We start from the raw sequence: 27,410 nt of genomic DNA on the forward strand, positions 1-27,410 counted from the left end.
AAATTATATTTTTACTTGACTCTCTTATCGCTTATTAAAAAAAGCTTCAAAGCTTCTACAAAAAAGAAATAGGGGAACTTTGGAATTATCCCGTCGACCTGCAAACGCTCTCGAAAATTCGCAAATCCTTTGGCCCTATCATAATGGAAAGCAATTTACAAAATAAACGTTCTAAACACATTTAATTTATAAAATAATAATAACAGAAATTTATGTGTATACGCAATAAAAAGAATCTCAACAAAGTAAAAACCTGTATTTTTTTAATAATTACACATTGAATTATTCTTTAATCTAACCATATATATTATTATAAACTATTTCGGCCATCAAAAATCGTTGATAGCTTTTAAAGTGCAAACAAACAAGTCATTATCCTTGTGCACTCTCCCCCACATAAATTCGTTTAATTACGAAAGCCAAGTGTTTTCAGGCAGTTCCGCTTGTTTCTCCATTTTGTCAAACCCTATAATCGTTCTATATTTAGTGTATGTATACCAGTTTCAGGATCCACAAAATTATACCGATGATTCACTTTAAAGTGTTGGATTACTGCTGCTTCCAGTTCATCAGTTTTGTAACTTCTCTACGAGCTTGAGAAAATTGTAGTTCCTTCTGCAATGTTGTTCTGAATTGTAGCCATTAGAATTACTGCGTTTCGATTGGGAACCTTTACGGTGAAGCACTCATTGATCTCTCTGAAGAGTCCCCCAAATATCCATTGTTCTGGAAGAACACGACAGACTTGGTTTTTGCGCTTTGTAAAAAGGCTATCATCTATCTGTACAATTTTGTTCGGACGTCCTATTTGTTTCGAATCATGTTGTAGAAGGCTATAATAGGCTAGAGCAGTGTTTCTCAACCGTCGGTTCGCAAGAAATATTTACCAGTCCGCGAAATATCCAGCTATCTGTCCAACATCCAAAGTGTCATCGGCCGACAACCGAAATTACAACAGCACCTACATTACAATAAAATTTACAATACAATTTATGTGGAAAAATTGTGCCAATGGATCGAATTAATAAACTTACCGGTCCGCGAGAACGTACCGAAATATTTTACCGGTCCTTGGAGTAGATCCAGTTAAGAAACACTGGGGTAGAAGGCTTTTAATAGTGCACACTTCCCTCATATAATTGTTCCGATCAACAATTGTCCTTCCTATTAAATCCAGCTGTTTTTCTCCTCATTCAATTGATGTTAATTCTTGCGATCAGCAGTAAATAAACCGAGGGCAGTCAGAAACGGGAGTTCTGAGCCCTCCAACCACATGCCTTTTCGAACAGCTACTCGCTTATTGCACCACTTTACATTGCACCACCATTATCAGTTTTGATATACAACGCCATATCGTGACAATGAACGCAAATGTTCTTATAAGAAATGATTCCATACTCTTTAAAATATGCCACTACACTCTTTTCGTGCTAGGCAAATCCTAAATTCGAATCATTTTGCTGCGGAGTGAAAAAAAAAAAAAAAAAAGAGAAGAGGGAAAAAAAAAGCAGTATATTTCAGCACGCTATTAAATAAAAAAATAAAATATAATAATAATAATAATAATAAAAAAAAAAAAAAACTAACTCGCGAAGTCAAGTATTACACAGTTATTTGCGATTATTAGCGCAGAAGCTACCTTTTGGCGATAATATCGGGTTTGGCGAAAATTGTCGACTGGATAATCTCAAAGTACGAAAATGGTCGACGGGATAATCTCAGATTACCGAAATAAATTTGAACGTTAAGACCGTTCAGAATGTGATAAGGAAAACACGATACTTTGCATCGTAAAATTTATGTTTTGTATGACTTTCAAGTGAATAAACAGATTTTATAATACAGAAAGTTATACATCTGAAATTTTAGATATGTGTCATGTGAAAGAAAAAGAGCACAAATTCAGATTCACTTGAATTTTTCTGATTTATTTATTAATTGACACTTCAATGAGAACTGAAAGTGGCATCAGAAATTGCAAGTTTTTAAATTAAATATCCCGGTCGAATTTTATCGTATGGGAATCAAATTTTTGTGTTTCACGGTTATAATGAGTAAAAGTCTCTATACGTATATTTTCTAAATGGCGGAACGTATAAAAGCAATTAAAAAAACTGATATTGAAATAATATTAGAACTTACTTTCTGTCTCGAAAGATCTCTCACAAGTAGCGTTAAGTATATAATAAATTAGGTAACAGCTGTTCTTCGCAGATTTTCCAAAGGATTAACGCTCCAAATGTTTGTCATCTGGCACTGGGGTGACTTTCCTCTCTGTACTACAACACTCCTACCATGTTTAAAGTTTTTTTTTTATATTCCACCGCTTTCCTGTTTTGAGACTTATTTTGGCGATCTACATTAGTGGACAAAAATTTCTGCCGACTTTGAAATCACCTTGTGCCATCAATCTAAGGCTTTCGGCTACTGATTTCCAAAAACGTCCACTAAATATTTACTCTATCCCGCTGTACGTACAGTGAGTCCCAAAATTGAGGGTAAACTTAATGCTAACTTAATTTGTAGGCTATTAAGAATAGAAATTATTATGCAAGTTTTCCTAGTTTTGTCCCATTAAAAAATATACATTTATCTTCTTAACTACACAAAAAATAAGTTATAAAACTCAGTTAAAAATATTATATTACTTAAACGAAAAACTTCAACTTCTGAAAGTCACAAAATTCAGAGTACACTTCTTAAATGACTGTGTAAAACTAACAGCAAAATTTTAAAAATAATTTGAACCTAAGACTTGTACAAAAATACAAGCTTTTAATATCCAAATAGTCCAAATTTGAGCTTACTACCTTTCTGTGTGACAAATATGGAGAATAGGAAAGAAACTACGATTGAGAAAAGAAAACTGGCCATTAATCTGTCTAATCAAGACAAATCTTTGTAAAAAATAGGAGAAATTACTTGTAAATTGTATTAGAAAAATCATTCAAAAATTTAGAAAGGATGGTACGCTGGAAAACGAAGCAGGGAGAGGCAAGAAGAAAATTCCCAGTTCAGCAGCAGAGAGGAGAATTTTACACAAGGTAAGGATTGATCCTACAATAAGTGTCCCCAAAATTGCCGCAAGTACTTCGGAAACTGGGGGGTAAATCTGTTTCTGCGGAAACTGTGCGCAGAATCCTCAGAGGGGCTGGTTATAATGGCAGAAAAGCTTTCAAAAAGCCCGTCATTAGTAAAATAAATAGAGCTAAGAGATTAAAATTTGCTAAGAGCACATTCTAAAGCCTCAAGAGTTCTGGAATGAAGTTATTTTCAGCAATGAGAGTAAATTTAATGTTTTTGGCAGTGACGGTCGTCGTATGGTGTGGCGCAAGAAAAATTCAGCTTTAGATCCAAGAAACACAATTCCAACTGTGAAGCATGGAGGTGGGTCAGTAATGGTTTGGGGCTGTATGGCATCATCGGGAGTTGGAAAGCTAGTGTTTATTGATGGAATAATGGATAAAATGGGTTATCTTAATATATTGAAAAATAATTTGAAGGACAGTGACTAGGATCAAAATTCACATTTCAACAGGATAATGGTCCAAAGCATACAGCAAATACTGTCAAAGAATGGCTTTTGTATCACTGCCGAAATCAGATGAACACACCTCCTCAATCTCCTGATTTGAACGTGATCGAAAATTTGTGGTCCCACCTTGAAGAAGAGGTCCGAAAACATCAGATCACAAGTAAAGAACATTTGAAGCATGTACTAAAAGTGGAGTGGGAAAACATTTCACCCGAAATTACGAAAAATCTTGTCTCGGCGGCTGGAAGCTGTCATCAAAGCCAGTGGGTATGCTACAAAATATTAATGTGTTATTTTTTTATAATTTATGTAATAAATCAATTGCATGTACCCTCAATTTTGTGAGCTCAGATTTTTGACAATTTTTGTTGTACATTTTGTTTCTGTATTTCATGCATTTTTTTTATGTCTCTTCATGAATAAATATTAAGATTCGGTATCTTTCTACATCCTCGTCTAAAGGTTTTGGTGACTGTCTTTATCTGACAGTTTTTGTTTTCATTCTAAACATGAATTCTGTCGTAGAATGGAGTGTACCCTCAATTTTGGGACTCGCTGTATATTCATTGACACTCACCTGCTTTTAAATTTCACCGCTAATTCAAATCATTGTTCTAGCGCACCAGGGTTTCTTAACTCAGAAAAATCCTGAATCTGAGGCAATAACTTGGTAGTATTATTTGAAGTCTTCACCATCAGTTTTTTTTTTCAATATAACAAATTTACCAACTTCGCTTTACTTAAAATTAAATCTGTTAATTCCTCAGCCTTAGTCTGATATTTACCAAAACGTTATTTCGCTCTATCTTTCACCACAGGAAATGCTGTATGAAAATACTATACTATCTTTCTGTTAACTAGTTAACCTTTTAAAGTTGTTTCTTAGTTGTCCATTTTTTCCCTTTTCATTCTCTTGTTGCAGAACTATGTGTATAAAATGTTAAATCAAAGAAGAGAAAGCGTGAATATGATCGACTAGATTTAAACTTAAAATAGCCTTAATGGAATGCACGATGCTTGATTCTTCATATCTTGACCCTTTAAAACTTAGCTGCTGAGTAATGTAATAAATGAGTAATGTAATAAATGACAGAGATTGCTTACTTGGTATAAGTTTATTAAAGTTTAGATTAAGATTAGGTATTTCAGGTTAGACAACATGAGAGGCAAGTGAATACGTTCTTCCAATGTATTGAACTTAGATTTTGTTTTAATCGTAAAAAGTTATCTGTATTGTTATATTGTGGTCTTAGATTTCGAATTTTAGTAGTTTTCTGTTTTCATTTTAAGATTATAAAACGTAAACTGAAAAAAAAAAGAAATTAATGTCGTGTAAAATTTTGTGTTTATTTAAATTTTAATATTTCAGTTTAAAGCGGCAATTCTCTAAAGTATTACATAGTTAACATATAAAAGTTGAAATAATACATAATAAATACTGAAAAGTATTGGGTTATTGGCAAAATTTTAATCGCCATAGTAGCATAATAGGAACATAAATTTTGCGCGAAACCAACGTTGATGAAGGCAAATAGGCGACACCGTCTGCCAATTATCCGATATATTTCCGTCAAGACTTTGTAGAAAACTGAGAAAGCACATAGAGAAAAATTCTGCCAGCCACTTATTCATCCTGATTTTATTAAAGATGTCATTAAAATAGAATGTAAAGAAACATTTAAAATTAAGAATCAGAAAGAGTTGCTAAGCTGTACTATTAGTATGAAAATTCTAAAAGATTCACTACAAACTTAATATTTTAAGTTAATCGAATAAAAGATATAAGATAGTTTGAATCTTATATTTAATAAACGGCTAATAAAATACCTATTTTAAATTTAAAAAATTTTTGTTAATTAGAAATTTTTTTTTTAACTTTTAGGCAGAAAATTCTGAGCTTTTAGGAGCGAGAAACGTAAAATTGAGATATGCTGTCGCTGGGATTCGAACTCCGAATCTTCCTATTTCTAGTTGAACGTTCTCCTGGTTATACTAGGGCAACAAGCAGCGAGCAAGAGAAAAATCTCTTATTAAATGCACGAAAACAAAGCTCTTAACTAACGAGCGAAAAGTTCTATGTTCTATACAAGACACGTGTTATTCAAAAATATAGCAACCCCAAAAGCAATGTTTTCCCCTGGAAAGTGTTTGGTTTGGTTTTATTAGATTACGACAAAGCACTCGAGGGCTATCTGCTTTAAGGGAGGGATGCCTTCGTGGAGGATTTTCTAAGGGAAACTGGCTCGTATACACGTTACACATGGGGAAAACCACGAAAACGCCCATGCAGCCAGCCCGTTCGCGGGATTCGAACCTCGGACCGAACTACCAATGTTCAGCGACGTTACCGCTCTGCCGCTGGTGGGTCAGTTAAACATTGAAAAAGATACATATAAAAATTCACAAAAAACCTCAAACTTGAAATATCTAACAGCAATTTAAAAATTCCTGAGTTCCCGCCTGGAAAGGGAAAACCAAATCATACTATCAACTATATGGCTCAACAGCGGTCGAAAGGTAGAAGCCGCTGAAGTCCAAGGTTCGAATCCCGGCGAACGGGCTGGCTGTATGAGCGTTTTCGTGGTTTTCACCATGTGTAGCGTGGATACGAGCCAGTTTCCCTTAAAAGTACATCCATGGGGCATCCCTCCTTTTCCGTGTACTGGCCAAGGGGGGATCATCGTAATAAGTAAAAAAAAACAACAATCAACTATATAATAGCTTTCTTACTGAGGAGTTATTATATTCAGTCTTTATTAATTTTACTTTAAATTAGTTTGGTACAATATTTAATGCATGTAAATGAACATACTAAATGATAAGGAATATTAGTAATATTTCTTTAAGTTCTGAAAATTATTTTCTTGTTTTCAGGAAAAAGATCTTGTGTTGGAGAAGCTTTAGGTCAAATGGAAGTTTTTCTCATCATCTCAGCTATTCTTCAGAATTTCACAATTTATCCAGGAGACAGCATTCACACTTTGAGAGCTGTCCCAAGGTCACCATAATTAACAGTTCGGGGCTCATTTTGAAACGCTGCACCTATTTGAAGACGCACATAAAACGAAGTTGTTAATTGTTCGTGATATAACTCCTCATGAAATCTGACGTGAAACTGTTCTTGCGGAATTTATTTTCCTTTCATGACTGCATTTGTTTCACTTAGTTTACGTCAGAAACTTTTTTCATACTTGCATAACAGTTATTAAGTGTTTTTTTCAAAGTTTTTTAGCACAACAGAAAAGGTGCTGATAAGTAATGTGAAAAAGAGTGTACGGTACCCGCTGCTTATTAAGATATCTTCTGTTCGAAGCGTATTTGACTTTATTGAGTGGCTTAAGTTTCACAGACGGTGATTTGAGTATTGCAGTTTGCAATGTTAATTTTAAATGCACCCAGTAAGACAGGGATTAACAATTCGTTTAATAATTAATACCTAAAATACTAATTAAAAATGTTAAAATTAAATTTTTTTATGCAGATTTTGAAGTTTTAAAAAGTTTTTGTATAAAAAATTGACAGACCAAGGTTTGGATCTGACCAAAGGTTTGGTTCCTGGATATTTGAGCGTAAAAAGTGTCTAATTTTATTAATTAGGGACTTTAATAAGCGGCGGGTGCTGAATAGTCACTTCTGTTTTTATTATATAGAACTGTGTATTTTAGTTCATTTGTCAGTTAAAAGGCTTGCTGTATTAAAGTTTTAAGACTTGAAATAAACTATTACTTGCCAGAAAAAATATTATTTATATATTTTCCTTTAATTCGTAGAATGACGGTAATACCACGCCATATTGATTTTACCACAAATAATGGAAGCTTACAAGCGGTTCGGCTATCATACTTGTTGCACTAACAACTTGATACGAAGGTCCAGGCAGTGAAGACTACGAGTTTTTAAGTCTGGGGGTGTTTTATAAGATATAATTGAACTTGTGGGGCATTGTAGAGTCTAGAACTCAGAGGAAGTTTCTTCGAACCATGCCAACGTAGCTGAGTTATTCGCTTGTTAAAACACCTAAATGAGGACCATAAATGGATGTAGGTAAACTATCAGAACAATCTGATAGTTTGCAGTTATTTTTAGACATACCATGGGACTTTATATATCCTAGGAGAAATTGCTTCAAGGACTTTATATATCTTAGGAGAAAAGCACGGATCGCCATCATATACTGAATCGCCCTGACAGAGGGTTGTATGCTTTGGGATGTTTTCACCTCACTCAAACCCTGGCATTCATCTGATACAGTTAAAACCGATATTTCTTTTCAGATAAAACACCCATAATCCGTGGATAAGATGGAGCAGGTGAGACGCACTACACGAGAATGTGCAATTAACAGTGGTATGCATGGAGCATCTGGTCTTGTAACCAAGAGAAATGCACCGTGCAGTATGCAGTCCTCTCTTTGACATTGGTATCATTGTATTTCGATGCAATTTGGATTTATATCGCCTTTTTGTCTGGGTGAAACTAGATAGTTGTCCGTAGCGTTTAGACGGGCATTGTTCCCTTACTATCATTTGTTACATAAAGTTTTGGAAAAATGGTAGCAGATATTCGATAACATTGCTTTCTATAACCCTTTGATTATAACCTTTTTAGAGTCAAAGAATCATCTATTAAGAGCAAATTATGCATCCTATGTTATTATCTCTGAAATAGAATTTTTAGCTACTTTCTAGCAGTTGCTTTGCACTATTTTATAGTGTACAAATTTGCTTAGCTATAGTGGGCTTGAGTTTGTGTACATTCTACTGTGCTCTCGAAATAGAAATATAAATGTTTTACAACAGTTATCATTACTCTTTTGTTTAGTTAGCATACAATAATATGTAAACAATTAAAATATTTTCACTATTATATTGTAAAATAGACTTTTCTGTATTTTTTAAATAAAAAAAGTTCATTGAACTATCTATCTTTCTTTATTTTTGAGAAAAACACAGTGTTTTCAATATTAAAGTCGATAGAGTGTTGTGAAAAATTTATCAAAAATTTGAAAAAAGGTGGAGGACAGTTCTGTATTTCCCGTTTTGTTCGGACTATCAAGAAAATTCAAATTATGCTATTGAGGTCTTCAAAGTGCAATTTAGGATACATGTCAAATTATACACAGCTGTTCTGAACCTTTATTCTACTCCTTTACTCCTTACTAAGACTTTGCAATTCAGAACACGCATGTTCTCCCCTTTCCGAATTCTGACCCTTCCCCCACAAGAAACAAAGATTCGTTATTGTATGTATTATTTAAAATAAATATAGTAATAACACATATTTTAAATCAAAGCATGATGTTATCAATGTTCCGTAACCATTTTGAATATCAATATTTCAACAATACAAATTAGAAAATGATAAAATTGATGAATTCATTGACTATTGATGAGATTTATGCCTGTATTAAAGGCCTAAACCTTTTAATTGTTGTACCAGTGTGAAATAATAAATCATTAATTATTTCAATATAATATAATATGCAACTTTATGCATACTAACTTTAAAATAAAAACTGATACTCGATCTCAAAAGTTTCAATGACTGATTACTCTCTTCAGCATATAAAAGAAAAAAAAAGAATATTTTTATTTATTCTTAATTACTTTGACCCCAAATCATCAGACATGTCTTTGATTCTTTAAGAAGCTCTATTATTCGGGAAGCGAATGCTATTCAATTTTAGAATCATTTCTTCAAACATGCATTGAATGGCATCAAAGTCTCAACCTGATAACAAATAAGATATCAGGAATTTTAGACAGTAGTTGAAAAGTTGATTAGTTTTTGTTTATAACTGGGATGTTTGATTTGTAAATAATGCAACAATAAATGAATATTTTTCGTACTTGCACTGAATAAAACTTCCTATGCGTTTTACATAATAAGGATTCGAGCTGTCTTCGTGTCTTGTGAATGAAAGTTTATATTAAGCGTCTTTCAGCATACTTTCTTTTCTTCAAAGAAAGACTGCAGCTAGGGATTTTCTTACTACTAGTCCGCCTTATCTTTATCTCTTACCAGAATATTTCATCAGCAACCAAGCGGTAAAATCACTGAATACTGCTATTTCCGTTTGGGTGATGGCTGCATAGGCGTTTTAGTGATTTTCTCCATATGCGACTTGTATACGAGTCAGTAGAAAGTCCTCCACGATATCATTTTCCCCCTTAGGCAGGTAACCTTCGTGTGTTTTGCCGTAACTAAATAAACGAAAGCGAATCCGAAATGAACTGTTTGTCTTCAGTGGTCCTAGGCATTCGTCCAATGTTTTATATAAAGTTTAGCATTAAAAATTTCTTAAACGTTTTTTCCGTTTAAGGATATTGTCGCCATATTCTTATTCGCCAATTTTAAAATTGATTGGTTGCACAGTCAAAAATCTCTTTTTATCATAGAAATATTGAACATCGAGTTTAAAGGTCATTCAGACTAACGTACGAAGTTCTGTGAGTAACATGTTTTTTTCTTTGAGTAAATAAAACACAACAGTGGCAAGCTTCGAGGTTTTCCTTAAGTTCAATGTAAATATGAGCTAGTTTTCCCCAGAAAATTCATCATGAAAGCACACTTTTCCTTTGTCATCTACCCCTCTTATATTTTGCCATATTCAATTAAATATACACACAAACACTTCTTATTCTTAACATGATTAGTAATTAATTTCATATTAGATGCTACGGAATCCTTTAAAACTTAGCTCAAACTACAGAATTCACTGTTTAAACTAATTCTCATAAACAAATTATTAATTTAGATTAATTAATACTTAAAATTAGGCAAAGCAAACCTTTTTTTTTTGGCTCACATTTCTTTGCTCCTGATGAAGAAGGGCCTGTTCCTGTTCATGAAGGAAATCGCTATAATCGCGACTAAAATTTAACCAAAACACAAGATTGTTGTTTTGCTTAATTTACGTTTGGCGCGTTTCTCTTCTACCTTAATTATAGCGCTGATCAGTGCTGTTCAGCTGGAATTGGATCGAACTATTTTTTTATATTAGTTTTTTCCCAAGCTTTTCCGCCTCGTGACTTACATATATTTCTCAGGGTAAGGAAAAAGGAAAATTCCTAAATGAAAATCATGTAATAATGACATTTTAATAACTAAGTAGATATAATCAATAAAATTATCTGATAATTATAAATTAATTCACAATTAAAAGTAGATATATATTATTAATGATCTAAAACGTGCTTACTAATATTATTAAACTGTTAAATAACACATAAAAGAATAAAAGCAATTCAAAACTTTTCGCGGGATATAATTTGTCTCTACTTTGGTGCCCTGTACACTGCGCACAAAAAAAGGGGTGTACTGTTCTATATCTCCCGTTCTACTAGGCAAACTGATGGAATTCAAATTGAGTTTCTCATGTCTCGAAAGCGCGACTTAGGATATATATTAGATTTATATACAGCATCATTCTAACGTAGGTATTTTTACACAAAATCGGACTTTTTCTGAAATGACATGCCATGTTTTTCCATATTTCGCTTCTACGACTCAAATTATGCCTAAATATTAAATTTTGTAAAATTTGGTGCGAAATTTGCAAAGAAATTCAGAAATTTATTTTGGCGTATTTTTTTCAGTTTTCGCCAAGAATAATTTACTTGGCGAACTTCTTAATTTATAGCAACCCATTTTCCTTTTCTTTTTTTCATTGTAAACGAGATGGAAAAAAGTAATCCTTCATACTCTCAAATAATTTTAACAAAGTGCGTATTATCGTTTGGCGTTATTATCTCTCAAATGAAAAAGATGCCAAATTTCAAAACGCTCCGCTATGTAAATTCATGTGTATCTTAGAAGCTTTTGAATAAAAAGCTCTTATTTTTTGCAGGTGTGCCTAGAAATACGTCTAATTTAAGATGATGTTTAAAATTTTGTAGGTTATAATTTAAAATTGTTTTCAAAAAAAAAAAAATATATAAATTTTTATAACAAATAATTAAAAATGTGCGAATTATATTTGGATTAGGCCTAAATTTCGAATTCTGGAAGAACAAATCAAGTAAGTTTAATAAAAAAAGAGATATTAATAAATATATATCAGATTCAATTATCACTGAGGAGCTAAAAATTTGAGAGCTAATTTCTTAAAAATTACTCGTGCGATTTTACAAAACTTGGCAATTTGACATAATTTGAGTCGTAGAATCGAAATATGGAAAAACATTGGCATGTCGTTTCAGAAAAGATCCGATTTTGTGTAAAAGTAACTAAATTAAAGCATTGCTATACATAAATCTAATACATATCCGATATCTTGGTTTTTTTTTCTTTTTTCTTTTTGCGCAGTGTAATTATTTTTTGTTTGTTATGTACTACCTCCCGTAACATGATTTTTAGTACAAAATTTTTAGTACACATTAACAATCTCCTGTACTTTTGTTAGCTGATTTTAATTTACATAATATTTTGACTGAAATACAGAAAAAGGGTTTTTGAATTCATTGTCAAATATGTGACTTTTTTTATTAATTCGATTTTTCATTAGGTAAAACATTTTTCAAAGAGTGGGTTTATAATGCGAATTTAATTCCAGGCTCAGCTCTTACGTTTTAACTAATGCAGTACCATAGTTTCCTCTGAATGCTTCAAATTTGCACTTTCTCAAGGGACGTTATTGCATTAGATTATGCAAAAGTTCTGATACACAGTCATGAAAATTTATCTCAGTGCTGTGATTTATCCAGACTTTTAAGAATAGAAACATTGTACCGATAAAATATGATTTAAACAGATGACGGACGGATACAGATTATCAAAGAACAGAAAGGAAGTGCCAGTAAAAACAAGCATCAAGGCCAGAAAGAAGTTTCATCTGACACTCCTTTTTCTGGGCAAGCGTTTAAACGCTTGATGAGAATAGCGGCATATACATGTTAAATGCATTTAACGTGTCTAAGCGAGAAGATTCGGAATTATTTTCAAGAGAACTATTTTAACGAGATGAGCGTTTTCTTCTAACTGTTTGCAGCTACAGGTTAGTAAATGTTCCCTGCTCAAAACGGGGTAATTAAAAAAAATCTTAGTTAGATATTGTAAATACTGAAAATGTCTTTATTTTAGTTTATGAAGAAAGAGTTATATAGTTAATTTTCTGAAGAAGAAGTTATATAGTTAAGTGTAAAAAGTTAAAAAGTTTAAACTTAGTTGAATTTGATATATTACTGACCAATGAAGGTTTGATAAGTTTCTTCCATACATTTAAGAAATACTTTATAAGTTTCAACATTGGTATTTCAATTGATTAGGAATCTGTGCTATGAAAAAACACCTTAAAACATAAATTTACAAAATTTTCATATTATGTTAAGGAAATCTGTTTCAAAAATAATTAATTTAAAATATTCAAATAATTTGTTTTATATTTTCTTATTGCTCAGTTTGTATGCCTTTTTATACTAATTTCACTTTAATTTCCATCCTAAATTTTAAATCCTGAGTTTGTAAAACTGGGGTAATATTCATTTGTTTTTAGAACAGGAAGATATAGACATGAAATTTTAAGATATTTTTGAAAATTAGGCAGCAAAACAATGTTTCTAATTTTACTCGCACTAATATACAAACTTTAATTTGTTTTCTGTTAAATTGTTAGAAAAGCAATATATACAGTCAGGCTAACTCACAGGGGCTATTCGCACATTTTTAAACGATTTTGCTTTAAAAAATATTCTGCATGGAAATTTTTTAAAACTGTATTTATATTTTTGAAAGCATGAATTCTCGTCCGCCAGTTGACAGTTTTGTTTTCATGCAAAATGTCGCTTTTAAAGAAGCAATGGATGGAAGGCTATGTTTGTGTTCTTTCCGAAGAAAATTATTCCTATCTAGTGATTAAAAACATTCTGAAAGCGATATCTAAAGCTACGATAGGTAATGTTGTTTACAATAAAGTGGGAAAAAAGTCAAAATTTAGCTTCAGGTGGAAAAATTATTCTAAACATGTATCCAAGGAAAAAAACGGAATGTTTCAAACGTTGCAAAAGTAAGACCTTTAATGTTAAAAGAAAATATGCCTAGTCAAAGGACAGTTTCAAAATTATTAAAATGCTCAGTGTCAACTGCAAATAAAGTGATTAATGCTGTTTGAATCTTAGAAAGGCGAAAACACACGATGCGCATCGTCTTTCTTCAATAAATATTCTTGCAGTAGGATCTTTATACTTTACTGAATTTAAGCAAAAAAAAAAAAAAAAAAAAAAACCATAAATATGCTATCAATGTCATGTTCTAAATTCTTTACAGTTGCAGTTTTCACTATCAGAAATCAAAGATCAGAGATCGTCGTCGTACAACAATATTATAACTTTTAGCCATTACTTTTTTCCTATGGATCATCAACACTGCGCAAACGAAATGAAATAATGTTGCCATGGTGATAGTATCGGTTACATAATTATCATTTAAACTGCAAACTGCTGCCTACAGGTAAATGATATCGCAAAAGATAAATTGTTCTTTGTTTGAATAGTACGAGGCTTTTAAAAAGAAAGTCCACATATAAGGACAACTCATTGAAATTCTTTCATAATATCATATTTTATTGTCACTAACGCTAATTGTTTGGCAAACTTTAATTGCTAGGTTAGTTAGAATTTTATCGTTTTGTGAAAATGAGCTACAGCTACTGTGTAAAATAATGAACTATATGTATAGTTAAAAGTTTTAAAAGTATTTCATATTTTGTGAAATGAAAGTTAATTTCACTCTAAAAGTTGTTTAATCGGTCGATATTGGCGAGAGAAAATATGTGTATTTGCATTTCATATGAGTATTTATTTGCATTTTATAAGTATATTTTTTGAGTTCTGTGAAATCTAATAAATGTAAAAGTTAGATTTTTGAAAAGATAATCGGAAATAGGCATTCTGGTTAAGTACCGATGCATATGATCATTACTTGTTTTCTTTTTATAAGTCTAATAAGAATTCGTTTCAAATTGCAAAATAATTTGCAGTAACAATACCGTAAGGATTATAAAAATTTTACCATTTTTATAAGTTTTCTTTTAGTTCATTCATGGTGTTTCACTGTGGAGGGAATTTTGTCATCGATTTTTGACCTAATTCTTAATATACTATCAAGTCCATATTTCATATACACACTGTTTGTGTGAATGAAAAACAGTGTGAGAAATAGCAATGTGGTAAAGCTATTTTTACAAAATTCGATTTAGAATTTTTTATTTAATGTTTAAACGATTTTTTGCTCACATCTTCGTTTAACGAACGACATAAGCATATCAGAATTTTACTTTTTACACAATCGGATATTGCAAAGAAAATCTTTAATGGAAATGTGGAACTCATGGGATATTATGGTGAATTCAGAGAACTTTATTCTAAAGAATTCGCAGTTGATTTCTGAGACCTTTGGTCGTAGTTGCTCTTAAAAGAGCATTGCAGAGCTAAGTCAGCTTGATGTATATTCATACACATGTTAGTAAAAGTATCCGTTTCAGCTAATATAGAATCAAGAAATAATATTTCATTTTTCTTAAAGTAATTCGTTCAGACACTTGAAGAAACTAACAGACCTAGACTGGCGAATCTATATCTACCATTTTATATTCCGGAAAAACTGTTGGATTTCAGGGAGCGTGTTAAGTCGAAAGTAGACATAAAAAATATTAGTCATTATATAGAAATTTTATCTTTTGCAGTGGAATTTTAATAACTCATTTTATAAATACAAAGCCAACTTGTATTTGAATCATTACGGTAATTTCCAGCTAAATAAAATCTGAAGTTCATTTATAATTATAATTAAGATGTTAATTAGAGAAAATTTTCGATAGGATAATTTTGTTGCAGGTATAGTGAAAGTATATGTTAAAATTTCGTAAAATGTCAGCGAAAAGGTATTAAAAAGAAGAGCGTTCCTAATTAAGTATAATTAGACTACTGTATTCGAAAGAAAAATAGTCGTGTTTCAAAGGCAAAGTACGGAAGAAACTGAGAGTCATGTCGTTGAGGACTATGCGATTTATTCTATTTGCATTTCAAAGAAAGCTGAACAAAAATCAAAACAGATTCATGTGATTTATACAGGAAACGCATGCTCTGTTTGCATTAAAACAAAATTTGCACTTAACATTTTTCTCCACAGTAGAAAAGTAACTCAGCAGAAAAGCAAATGCTAAAAAAAGCTAATCTGAGTTAAAAAGTGTAGATTTAGTAGTATATAACTAATCTACACTATAGATTTAGTACTATAAGTGTAGATTAGTTCCTTTCAAAATGTAATTTAACACTGGAACATATTCTTTATATAATACAATATCTGAAATATCAGCTAACCATAGGAAGTCCTCACAATTCTACTTCCGCGAATTTTCCTACTAATTCCTACTAAAAAATTTTCAAAAATCTAAACAATCTCTTTTAAATTTGTTATGTCGTTCACACTCTCTCTTGATAGGAAAAAAAAACTTAATTTCACTTCGAGTTCTCTCAGTTATGAATTTTACAGGTCTTGCAATGTGTGTTTTGAATTCTTAAGCCTCCAACTCTATTCCTTTACTTGATACTGTAATCACACACACAATTGTTCTAGTTTTGATACTACAATATATTGGAAAGCTTCCTCTCTTTGATTTCATCACATGTCAGATAATGTCATTCTACGAAACAGAAGCTAGTTTTTTTTTCATTCTTTTGTTTTTCCTACACTCAAGGTTTGCTGCTCTCTGTCAGCTTAATCAAGAGCTCAATTACTTGAGTATCATTGAACTGACAAAGGCTTCATATCTCAGAGTACTGACCAAGAGATTTTTGTGTCAAGGAACATTAATCCTATGTTCGAAAAAAAAAAAAAAAAAAAAAAAAAAAAGACACATTTAACTGCCACTATTGTTGGTCTGCAAACCACTTTTGCTTCTATTAAAATAATCTAAACCACTTCCTCGGTTGATGAATTAGATTATATATGCCCATAAGAATGTAATCAATTATATATTCATATGAAATCATTATAGTCATATCAAAAATACTTATATATTCATAAAAATATTTCTACATTAATTAATGACTTACATTCTACCTTGTATTTTCAAAAGGAACAGATAAACCTTTTAATCCAATTAAACGTTTCATTCCTACAACGAACTATTTACATTGTTGCTTTTCGTTATTTTTTCTTCATGAAAGAGGGGCATCATTGTTAATTACTAGTAAGTTCTGTAAGAATCTTAAGTTTTACTAACGTTTATTTTTATTTTAAATCTTTACTATCACTTCTTATTTTCTACTTCCGGCCAGAATTATAAGCGTTAAGGTTTTTATGCAAAGTTTATCTGGCGAACGCCAAGTATTTAAGTTGTGGCTTTTTGCCAAGCGAGAGAGAGGAAGCAGTGAGTCAAAGCAGGCCGCTTACCTTAGAAGTTACTTAGTTGCTGTTTGCCTTCCAGGCCAGAGGTTTTAATCCTCTTGATAAATTTAAACGTATTGTAGTGTTCACAGTTCTCTGTACTACATACGCTTCCTGTTATTATAAGGCCAATCTTCCACGTTTATTATTCTAAAGTTAAATTAGAGTTTAGTTTTATTTTTATACTTTTACGTTAGACCCCAAGTAGCGGGTCAGTGTATTCCGAAGTACGGAAGTTATTGTATATAGAGAAAAATAAAGGGTTTTGTATACCCTTCATGTGTATCCTGTCTACTTACCACAATTAGTGAACATAGCTTTAGTAAGCTCTCTGTTCCGAGTCAGGTCCTTGTATGTTCCGGAAGAAGGTAAGAAGGAACATTGACCCTGATAGTGGCGCCCAACGAAGAAGAATAACCATGGCCGAGTTTCAAGAAGAACCTGTGCTGCCTGCAGAAACGGCTCAGAATCCAGAAATGCCAGCTGCCGCCCTGGAAGGATTTGGTTACATCGTCCAGACCATGCGCGCTTCGATGAAACTAGAAGCAACATTTAATGGAAACTCACCGGTAACCAGTTTTTTGGAAAAATTGGATGACCACTTCATGCTCTACCCCGTGCACGAGTTTCAAAAAGTTACCTTAGCTACCAGCGCTTTGAGGGGCCAAGCGCTTAACTGGTTCAAATGTATAGGCAGAAGTCTCTTGGGTCAAGCAGGAAGTCCCACCTATACTTACGAAAATTTCAAGACTGCCCTACTAAAAGCCTTCCCTGTTGTAAGGGATCGTGCGAAATTAGAAACGGAACTTTTCAGTATATATCAACAAAGAATCGAAAACCTCTCGAGCTTTATTTTAAGAAAAATTCACGTTTTCAAGCTCTTGTATGGAAACCGTCCGGATCCTGAAATAATTCAAGTGATTTTGCCGAGGTTACTGCCCCAAGTGCAAGACTTTATTGAATTAAGAAATCCGACTACACTGGAAAAGTTATTTGAGCTAGCAATCCAGTTTGAAAGTAGAAGAACGGCGGACATCGAAAGAAGACGCCAATATCAACAGCGAAACCAATTTGGTACGCCAAGACTGCAGCAAACTCTGGCACACGGCTACGGAAGCAAAGCGAATCAGTGGGCAAGGAATCCCGAGCATTCAAAAACAGCCGGCGAACGTCGACAGTTCAATAACAACCCAGGAAAAAAGTCTCAAGGCCAGTGGAAAAAGAAGGAAAGCACGGAAAGGAAAAATAATTTAAACTAAAACGGATTTCTGCTGACGGGAGGGTGCGGAAATCCGAAGGCCAAGAAAACCCCTCTTCTACAAGTTAAATACAGTAATGGTGAAAAATCTGACTCTTCCGAAGATTGAAGTCTTGGTGAATAATATCCCAGCCACCGCACTCCTGGATACAGGCGCGCAGTGTTCCTGTGTGGCAGAAGATATTTTTAGGAAGTATTTTCGCAAATACCGCATATATAATTCGGATAATACGACAGAGTTAGCGGCGCAAGGAGAAAAATGTAAGTGCGTAGGTAAAGTACCGTTGTATATCCGTATCAAGGACGAACAAGTAAAGGTGATGTTTTTTATAGTAAAGAATCTGCAAGCACATATAATTTTAGGAATAGATTTTCTTTCAGAAGCACAAGCTACGCTGGATTTTAATGAAGCGACCCTTAAGCTGACAATGAAACCAGTTCGTACAGAAAACGCTGAACCGCCGATGTTAAAACTTGACCACCTCTCTAATGACGAGCAAGGAAGAATCCGACAAGTGGTAAGTGAATTTGCTTCGTTATTTAGTGATATTCCAGGATTTACTCAGGTTACTAACCATAGTATTGACACCGGAGATGCAATGCCAGTTCGTCAAAAACCATACCGGTATGATAAGAATAAGGAAAAAATTATAGAATGGCATATTACCGATATGCTAAGTAAAAAGATCATAACGCCCATCTCAAGTAGTTATGCTAGCCCGGTGGTTTTATGTAAGAAAAATAATGACTATCCTTTGACGCATCCAAAAAGATGGAGATTCGCTATTGATTACTGTAAATTAAACTCCATAACTAAATATCCGGTATATCCGTTACCGATCATAGAAGAAATTTTAAGGAACATAAAATCAACCAAATTTATGACGACTTTAGACTTAACGACTGGTTATTTTCAAATAGGGGTTAGGCCTGAGGACGTGCCTAAGACTGCTTTTATAACCAAGTCTGGCACTTATGAATTTTTGCGTATGCCGTTTGGCCTTTCAGGGGCCCCGGCAACATTTCAGCGATGCATGGACATTGTGTTAAGACCTGTTCTTGGAAAGTCCACATTTATCTATTTAGACGATATCATTATTACTAGTGATAATCTCGACCAACATGTACAGGATTTAAGACAGGTGTTTTCTTTATTAAATGAGGCCGGTCTAAAAATTAATGTCGAAAAGTGCAAATTTGCAGCCCCTGAATTAAAATATTTAGGTTACAAAATATCTCAAAAAGGGATCGAGACAGATGAATCAAAAATAAACGCTGTACAAAAGTATCCGACTCCAAACACGGCAAAGAAGCTCTCTTCTTTTCTAGGACTTTGTTCATATTATAGGTCCTTTATAAAAGATTTTGCGGCTATCGCTGAGCCATTGTTAAAATTAAAAAGGAAAAAGGCAAGATTCTCGTGGACGGCCGAAGCCAATAGTGCTTTCGAAAAATTAAAACAAGCATTAACGTAAGGCCCTGTGTTGAAATTTCCTGAAAAGGATGAGAATTTAGAAATTTCAGCGGATGCTTCGGATTATGCGGTAGGAGCGGTACTTTCGCAAAATCAGCAGCCCGTGGCATTTTTTAGCCGAACTTTAAATTAAACACAAAGAAACTATTCCGCGACCGAGAGAGAGGCACTTGCAGTTCTGTTAGCAGTGCAAAAGTTCCGAGTCTATTTTGGAAAGGCGCCGATAACAGTGTACTCTGATCATGCGGCGGTAACTAGATTGTACTCAGGGAAAAATTTATCCCCAAGGTTAATAAGATGGGCACTCAAGCTGCAAGAATATAATCTGGTAATCAAGCATACCCCCGGAATAGAAAATATCGTAGCAGATGCCCTATCAAGAATTAAAATAGACGAACAAGGTAATACCGTAAAGGTGGGAATGCTTACAGCATGTACAATAAATTCCCGAGAAACTGTAATAACCGAACTGGGTAAGGATCCTGAGTTTGGAAGTATTTATGAGTATTTAAAGGATCCTGAAAATTTTAGCCACCAAGATATTGTGGCGATAAGAAATAGGCCGGCCCATTACGAACTAATAGATGGTCTATTATTCTATACAAAAACTACGAATTCCAACAACGAATTTCGACCTGTTATCCCAGCTAGTCTTAGATTAAATATCCTGCAGGAGCTCCATGACAGCCCTTTAGCTTCTCATGCTGGTATTCGAAAAACTATCCAACGCGTACGCGAGGCAGTCTACTTTCCTGAACTGCAAAAGTTAACAAGGGCGTATGTCCAGTCCTGCCCAACATGTCAAGCAGTTAATTATATTAATTTCCGTCCGGCCGGGTTTCTAAATAGTATTAAATCCGAATTTCCAAATGAAATAATTGGCATCGATTTATTGGGCCCTTTCCCAAAAAGTCAGTTAAATAAAAGTCGCTATCTCCTTGTTATGGTTGATCATTTTAGTAAATGGACCGAAATTGTTCCCTTAAAACGAGCCTCCGCGAAATTAGTTACTGATTCTATTTTAAATAAATATATTTTAAAATACGGGGCGCCCCTAAAAGTTATATCGGATAATGATCCTCAATTTGTAAGTAATATATTTGAAGACATGTGCCAAAAACTGGGCATACGTCATTTAAAAATGGTCCCGTATCGGCCGCAATCAAATATAGCGGAACGGGTCAATAGAAATATAGTGAAAAGTATCCGTAGTTATGTTAAAAATTTTCATAAAAGCTGGGATAACTATGTCAATGAATTTGCTTTCGCCCTTAGGACCGCAAAACATGATACAACGGGCAAAACTCCTGCTGAGTTATTTTTAGGCAGAAAGATTATAACGCCGTTAGATAAATTATTTTATGTGCAACAAAGAGCCCCAGAATTTAAAATGGGTGATATAGAAAAACTAATTAAGGAAGCAAAGAAGAATACGGAAGTAGCACAAAGAAAACAGAAGCTCTATTATGATTTGAAACGACGGGGAGTAACTTATAAAGTAGGGGATGAAGTTTTAAAAATTAAGCATTCACTTTCTTCAGCACCAGAAGATAAAAGTGCCAAATTTTTTCCACGATTTGAAGGACCATATGTTATAGAAAACATAACTCACGCTGTAGTAGTGTTAAAAGCCAGAAATGGTGAAACCTGTTCCGCAAACATTGATCAAATCAAGCCCTACTTCGATCGTAATAAAATGCAAATATTTTCAGATCTTTTGCAGGATCCGGCACGGCAGACACCGCAGGCACAAGCTCCAGAGTTGGAAAAACGACAAGTACAAGGTCAAGCCATTAGGAGGCAGGAGCAATTGAAAAGAAAGTTTCCCCGCTGGAAAATTGAAGGTAACAAGAAAAAGAAGCCGTTCCACCGTCCAGAAAAGAGAGCTCACGAACACCACCAGAATGAAGAAGGGAGAAGTACGACGAATGCAAAGAAAGCCAGGAGAAATAACGGCAACTATAACCCGGCTCCCAAACGGAAGATCTACTCATCCGACAGGACTCTCCGCAGCAAAAGTCGCCGAACTGCGGAAGGGCCATCAGCGGCGGAGGAAAAAGTACAAGGAAAATTTGAACGGCCAGCAACGAGGTCCAAGCAGGATCACGACAGAAGTTTCCCGGTTCCGCCAAGACCAGCTGCCATCAAACGGCCAAGACCACAAGCAGAGGAGAAAAAGAAGGTATTCAAGGGTGACCGAACTGGTGAAAAAAGGAAGCTTCCAGAGGAAGGCACTGAAGGGCGAGCCCGTACAAGAAGGAGGATAAATCAAACTACTATCTGCAATACCTTTAAAGACTGGGCCCAGAAAAGGATGTCCGAATATCACAAAGATAAGTAAAATTTTATGTTACTTTGCAAACTTAAGTTAATCTTTCATTCTTACTGCAAGTGGCAGATTTCAAGAAGTTTTACCTCATGCGAGGTCTACTTTTATCGCCAAAAGGGCGAGAAATGAGTTGTTACCGATTTTCGTATTATGTTTTTAAATTACTCGCGCGTAAAACTAAAGTTGATGTATAATAGCGTTGTGTAAAGACTTAAATATTGAAAAAAGTTATTGTATAAATTTTATTTAAAACATTCTAGCAAGAGAGAAGTTTTAGTCTGAAAGACTTTTTGAAATGTAGTATTTCAATGTAGAAAGAATTGGCACTTGCTTTGAAAAGAATAGAAGTTAACAATGTACTACTAATGTATGTTTTCAAATGTGTAAAATTAACGGCATGTTGATATGTTCTTATATACAATGTGAACTGTTATTTTAAATGTTAAGAAATACCGTGATATGGTAAAAGTGAATGTTAAATTTTTTTTATTCGTGTGACTGTAAAAAGACTAAAGCATGGCGAATATGTGTTAAAGGTTGAATGATGTAGTTAGGCTCTCTGACGCTACACTTTAGAGTTAGACACTTTCAGAATAGTACCTCAGGGTTTAGAGTTGAAATTAGGGTGTGTTAAGAGGTCTTGTTATGTTGAATTTTAACACGTTAGTGTTTTGATTGTAGGAGGAAGTGTGGAACACGTAGACAGAAACACATTCGTGTTTGGTGTTCTTTTACAACACATGTCAGAGAGCATGGCGAGAGATAATTAAAATAGTCATGAATGAAATAAGAATGTTAAGAGAAGTATAATTGTATATGTTACTTGCCATTTCATTGTGTAACATTTCATTAAACTAGTTTTCTTTCCAGATCTCTGGAAGGAACCAGAATTGAATAAAAGCTCCTGTTTAGATGCAGTACAGATGAAAAAAAATTGTTGTATATCCTGGGAGCTGCTATTGTAAAAAAAAAAAAAAACAAATTTCTATCTTTTAAATTTCTAGTTTCTAGCGAAGTATGTTTGTAAAAGATTGGCCTCGCGTTAGATTCTAGAGCTAAAAGTTTTCAACAAGGTCGTTTTAGACCTCAGTTTCAAACTAATTAACTCTGGCGGGAAGTATGTAAGGATCTTAAGTTTTACTAACGTTTATTTGTATTTTAAATCTTTACCATCACTTCTTATTTTCTACTTCCGGCCAGAATTATAAGCGTTAAGGTTTTTATGCAAAGTTTGTCTGGCGAACGCCAAGTATTTAAGTTGTGGCTTTTTGCCAAGCGAGAGAGAGGAAACAGTGAGTCAAAGCAGGCCGCTTACCTTAGAAGTTACTTAGTTGCTGTTTGCCTTCCAGGCCAGAGGTTTTAATCCTCTTGATAAATTTAAACGTATTGTAGTGTTCACAGTTCTCTGTACTACATACGCTTCCTGTTATTATAAGGCCAATCTTCCACGTTTATTATTCTAAAGTTAAATTAGAGTTTAGTTTTATTTTTATACTTTTACGTTAGACCCCAAGTAGCGGGTCAGTGTATTCCGAAGTACGGAAGTTATTGTATATAGAGAAAAATATACCCTTCATGTGTATCCTGTCTACTTACCACAATTAGTGAACATAGCTTTAGTAAGCTCTCTGTTCCGAGTCAGGTCCTTGTATGTTCCCGAAGAAGGTAAGAAGGAACATTGACCCTGATAGTTCTCGAATATTCGTTGTTTCTCTTCGCCGCATGTGTCTTGAATATTCTTTCATCTTTCTTTTGGTTTGAACGTCTTTTTATTTGCGTCTGCTCGGAATATAGGGCAAAAGGCATTAGAGAACTATCGTTAAAAGCGTATACGGCATTTTCCATTGGTTCGCTAGCTAGCACTCATCGGTGAATTCCCTCGATAATTTTCACAATATTTGTGAAATTCAAAATTAAAAGAAACAGGGTATTCTCAAAAGCAGATTGCTACAAACTTGAATGTAACGTCCAGCGTCCTACATGGTACAAAAACAGCTTAAGGATACCTAATTCATAGAGAAAAGGCTTGAGCAATATCGTATGATGCCGAATGAAAAATCGATATTTTTCCCTTTCAGCGAAATATAACAGGCATACAACATCTTTCATGTGACCTTCATGTAACCACAGGAAGCCAAGTTCCAAGGGTTACAGTTTTCAGACTACGTGAGAGAGGCATGCTAACAAGACCTGCCTTATGATTCTCGCCACAAAAGATCCTATTCCTCAAAAGATCCTCACAAAAGATCCTATTCCTCAAACGATCCTCACAAAAGATTTAGTATGATGCAGATAACATTACCTCTGGACCACAACGTCAGTGAAAGACCATACTCAGACGATGCTGTATTCAATTTAACTGCTGATTCTCGAGGTACCTTCATCCAGAAAAAGCCAGGGATTCCTCCAATATTCAATAAAAAAGACCAATATATTACTCGAGGTTTGATCTGGGCAAAGCACCATGACGGACAGATGCAGAGACCTTCATGTTTTCGATAAAGGCTCTGTGACTGCTACGAGGTATAAGGACCCTACGTTACTTAGATGTATGTTTGTGTTTTTCAGGGATAAGTTTAGCCTTCAGCTTATTTTTATGTATGATAATACTCGTATAAATAAATCTCATCTGGTGAGGGATTTTTATCGAATGTGAAGGACAGCATATAGACTTTATAGCCAGAATTTCAGACTCAAATCCAGTAGCAAAGGCTTGAGATTTCTTTGAAAGGCAGCTTTAATTCGTATTTTCCCTTTCGGATTCGGAAAATAGCATTAACTGAGAGACTGACTCTCATAGGAACTTCTAAACTACCGCATTTCTAGCATGGTATTATGTTGTGAAAGCTATATGAATATCTGAGAAAACCTTGCCCCCTAGTCTCTTTTGTTTCGATCTTGCAACCTCCATTTTAGAAAGCTATATGAATATCTGAAGGAAACTCACCCCTAAACTCTTTGGTTTCGATCTTGCAACCAACATTTTAGACTTCTTGAGTTGACAAGACTTATGCACGACCATGCGTAAGACTGTTATATGATACATATTTTTTGCATCCCTGTCATATTTTATATATCTTTTTGCATTATACAAACTGTGTCCATGCCAGATTTCATTAAAATCTGCCCGTCAGTTCGGGAGATAATCGACCAACAGCCAAATGGGAAAATGCTCTTAACTTTGTACTTTGTTAATATGAATACCTTTCTTGACTCTGTGAATTGTATGTTAGCCATACAGTTTTCTCCCATATCTGCCTGATATGAGGTGATAATCTGCCTTTAAATACAAATAAATCAATTCGTAAACCAACTCACGTTCAGAGATTAAAGGAAACAGGAGTAAATTTCTTTCATTACGCTTTATTGGCATATAGCCTTATAAGGTATTTCTCTCGCCTTCTTAGCATACCTTCGTGGTGTAGTGGTCAGTACGCTCGACCTGTATTCGAGAGGTCCGTGGTTCGTGTCCCGGCGAGGGTATAGTTCATTTTTCATCTCTCCTCCTTTTAAAAAATCTGATGTGTACACCACATGACTTCCTTGTACGGAATATTAAATTATACGCATTTTTTCTTGCATTTCGTTTAAACTTATTGGATTCAATTAAAACTACTTCGCCGACAGCGCATGAACTACAGTAGAATAAATTCATCTTTAAAATTCACTCTTTTTTTTACCATAGTGACACTCTGGCGCTAGGTTCACTTAACAGTATTATATTTCGTTCATATTATAACTCAGAATGCACAAAATTTACATCATTTAAAGAATTATCGAATCGTTGCCACACGTTCTATTCAAATACTATAATAAAGCTACAACGATGTATAAAATAAATTAAGCAAACAAATCAAAAAAGAAACTGTTTTTCACAGACGATTGAGTATTTCTCATTCAATTAATTCAGTTCTCACTTCGCGACAAGGCAAAAATACATAAAAACTCAAAATATCTGTATTAAAAATTACTAATAATTAAAAATTAAATTACTAATAATTAAAAATTAAATTATTAAAAATCAAGTAAATCTTAAACACTTATTTCCTCGAAAAAATTCCAGAAATGATTAAGCATGATTTAATTCGCAATAATAAATGAAGGCGTTATCTCTGTTGTTGCGAAGCTACGTTTCTCTAGATTGGCAACAAATCCACTACTCTGCTGTTTCAAATGTAAACAAGCAATGGCCGCCATATATATATATATGTAATAATAAAATTATATAGTCAAGAATACACTTAAATTTCTAACTGTATGTTCTTTTCATATGTAAATTAACAGACGATAAGTTTAGAAAACAGGATCCATTTATTATTGGTCAGTAGAAATAGCAGTTACAAAAATCAGATATCCGGAGTAAATAAAAAGAATTACTAATAACTTTTTGTATGAAGTTTACTGTAACGTTACATTTAAGAAAACGCCCCGATATTTCTTTTGCGATTTCTTTTATAGCCTCTGGAAAGGCGGAGCTTCCAAGAAATGACGTCAGCCTCGTCAGCAAATCCAGTTCGCTTTAAATACTTCCAGAACATTTTATAACTGTACGTGTAGAAAAGGCGGGGAAAACAACTTGAATTTCTCGTATCTAGAAACAAACTTCCCCATTGAAAATAATGGAAATCCAGTTAATCCGCTCCGCACCCCAAAAACATCAACATAAAAATAAATTCTTCCAATAAATAACATTGGTAAATAATATAACAGAAGTTTAACTTTATCATAACTTCTGACATCGAATCACCTTTGAGCTGCTTCTCGTTAATCCATACCAACAGCAGCTTCTCAACGTCTTCTAGAACCGCGATTTTCAACCGGCGGTACGCAAGAGAAAAATAGGTGGTACGCAAAGAAATAAAGTATTTTTAACTATTAAATTCAAAAATTGAATACCGCAACATCCAGCTTAAATTTTTTCTCTAACACTCGTAAATTTATGCTATTCAAGGTCAATAGCCGCTCATAGATTTTCTTTAGCATAATAATAAATTTTCCTTACCAGCGGCCGAGTGGTAAAAGCCGCTGAACACTGGTAGTTCGGTCCGGGGTTCAAGTCCTGGCGGGCTGCATGGTCGTTTTCGTGGTTTTCCCCATGTGTAACGTGGATACGAGACAGTTTCGCTTAAAAAGACCTCCAGGGGGCATCCCTCCCTTTCCGTGTAGTGCCTGAGGGCGGAGCAAGTAATAAGGAAAAAAAAAAAAAAAAAGAAAAGAAAAAAAAAAAGGTTTTTATTTTCACAAATATTTTTTAGGCGTAGCCATAGTAAAATTTGTAATAACTGATCTTTTCAAAAGGAGTAATACAAATGGATGTTGTATTTAATCGGAAATAAAAAGGTAATCATTTATTCTTTTAGAGTTGATCGCGTAATTAGCATGTCTATACTTCATGTCGCCACAATTTGCTGTCTTTAACAGCAGGTAT

General features: G+C 34.0%; 1 protein-coding gene across 1 annotated transcript in view; it reads left to right on the forward strand.

Moving 5' to 3' along the window:
* Positions 1-27,410, forward strand: part of LOC118195639 (uncharacterized) — an 84,020-nt gene that overhangs the window by 26,200 nt on the left and 30,410 nt on the right. Inside the window, exons 6-7 of the mRNA XM_085823034.1 lie at positions 6,410-6,533; positions 24,199-24,425. Coding sequence (XP_085679160.1) covers positions 6,410-6,533; positions 24,199-24,425 — 351 coding nt within the window. The remainder of the gene's footprint in view (positions 1-6,409; positions 6,534-24,198; positions 24,426-27,410) is intronic.

Source organism: Stegodyphus dumicola, chromosome 8, assembly GCF_044657685.1.
Source record: "Stegodyphus dumicola isolate Sdum_Otavi_A_Nest chromosome 8, ASM4465768v1".
In the NCBI taxonomy this organism is placed as follows: domain Eukaryota; kingdom Metazoa; phylum Arthropoda; class Arachnida; order Araneae; family Eresidae; genus Stegodyphus; species Stegodyphus dumicola.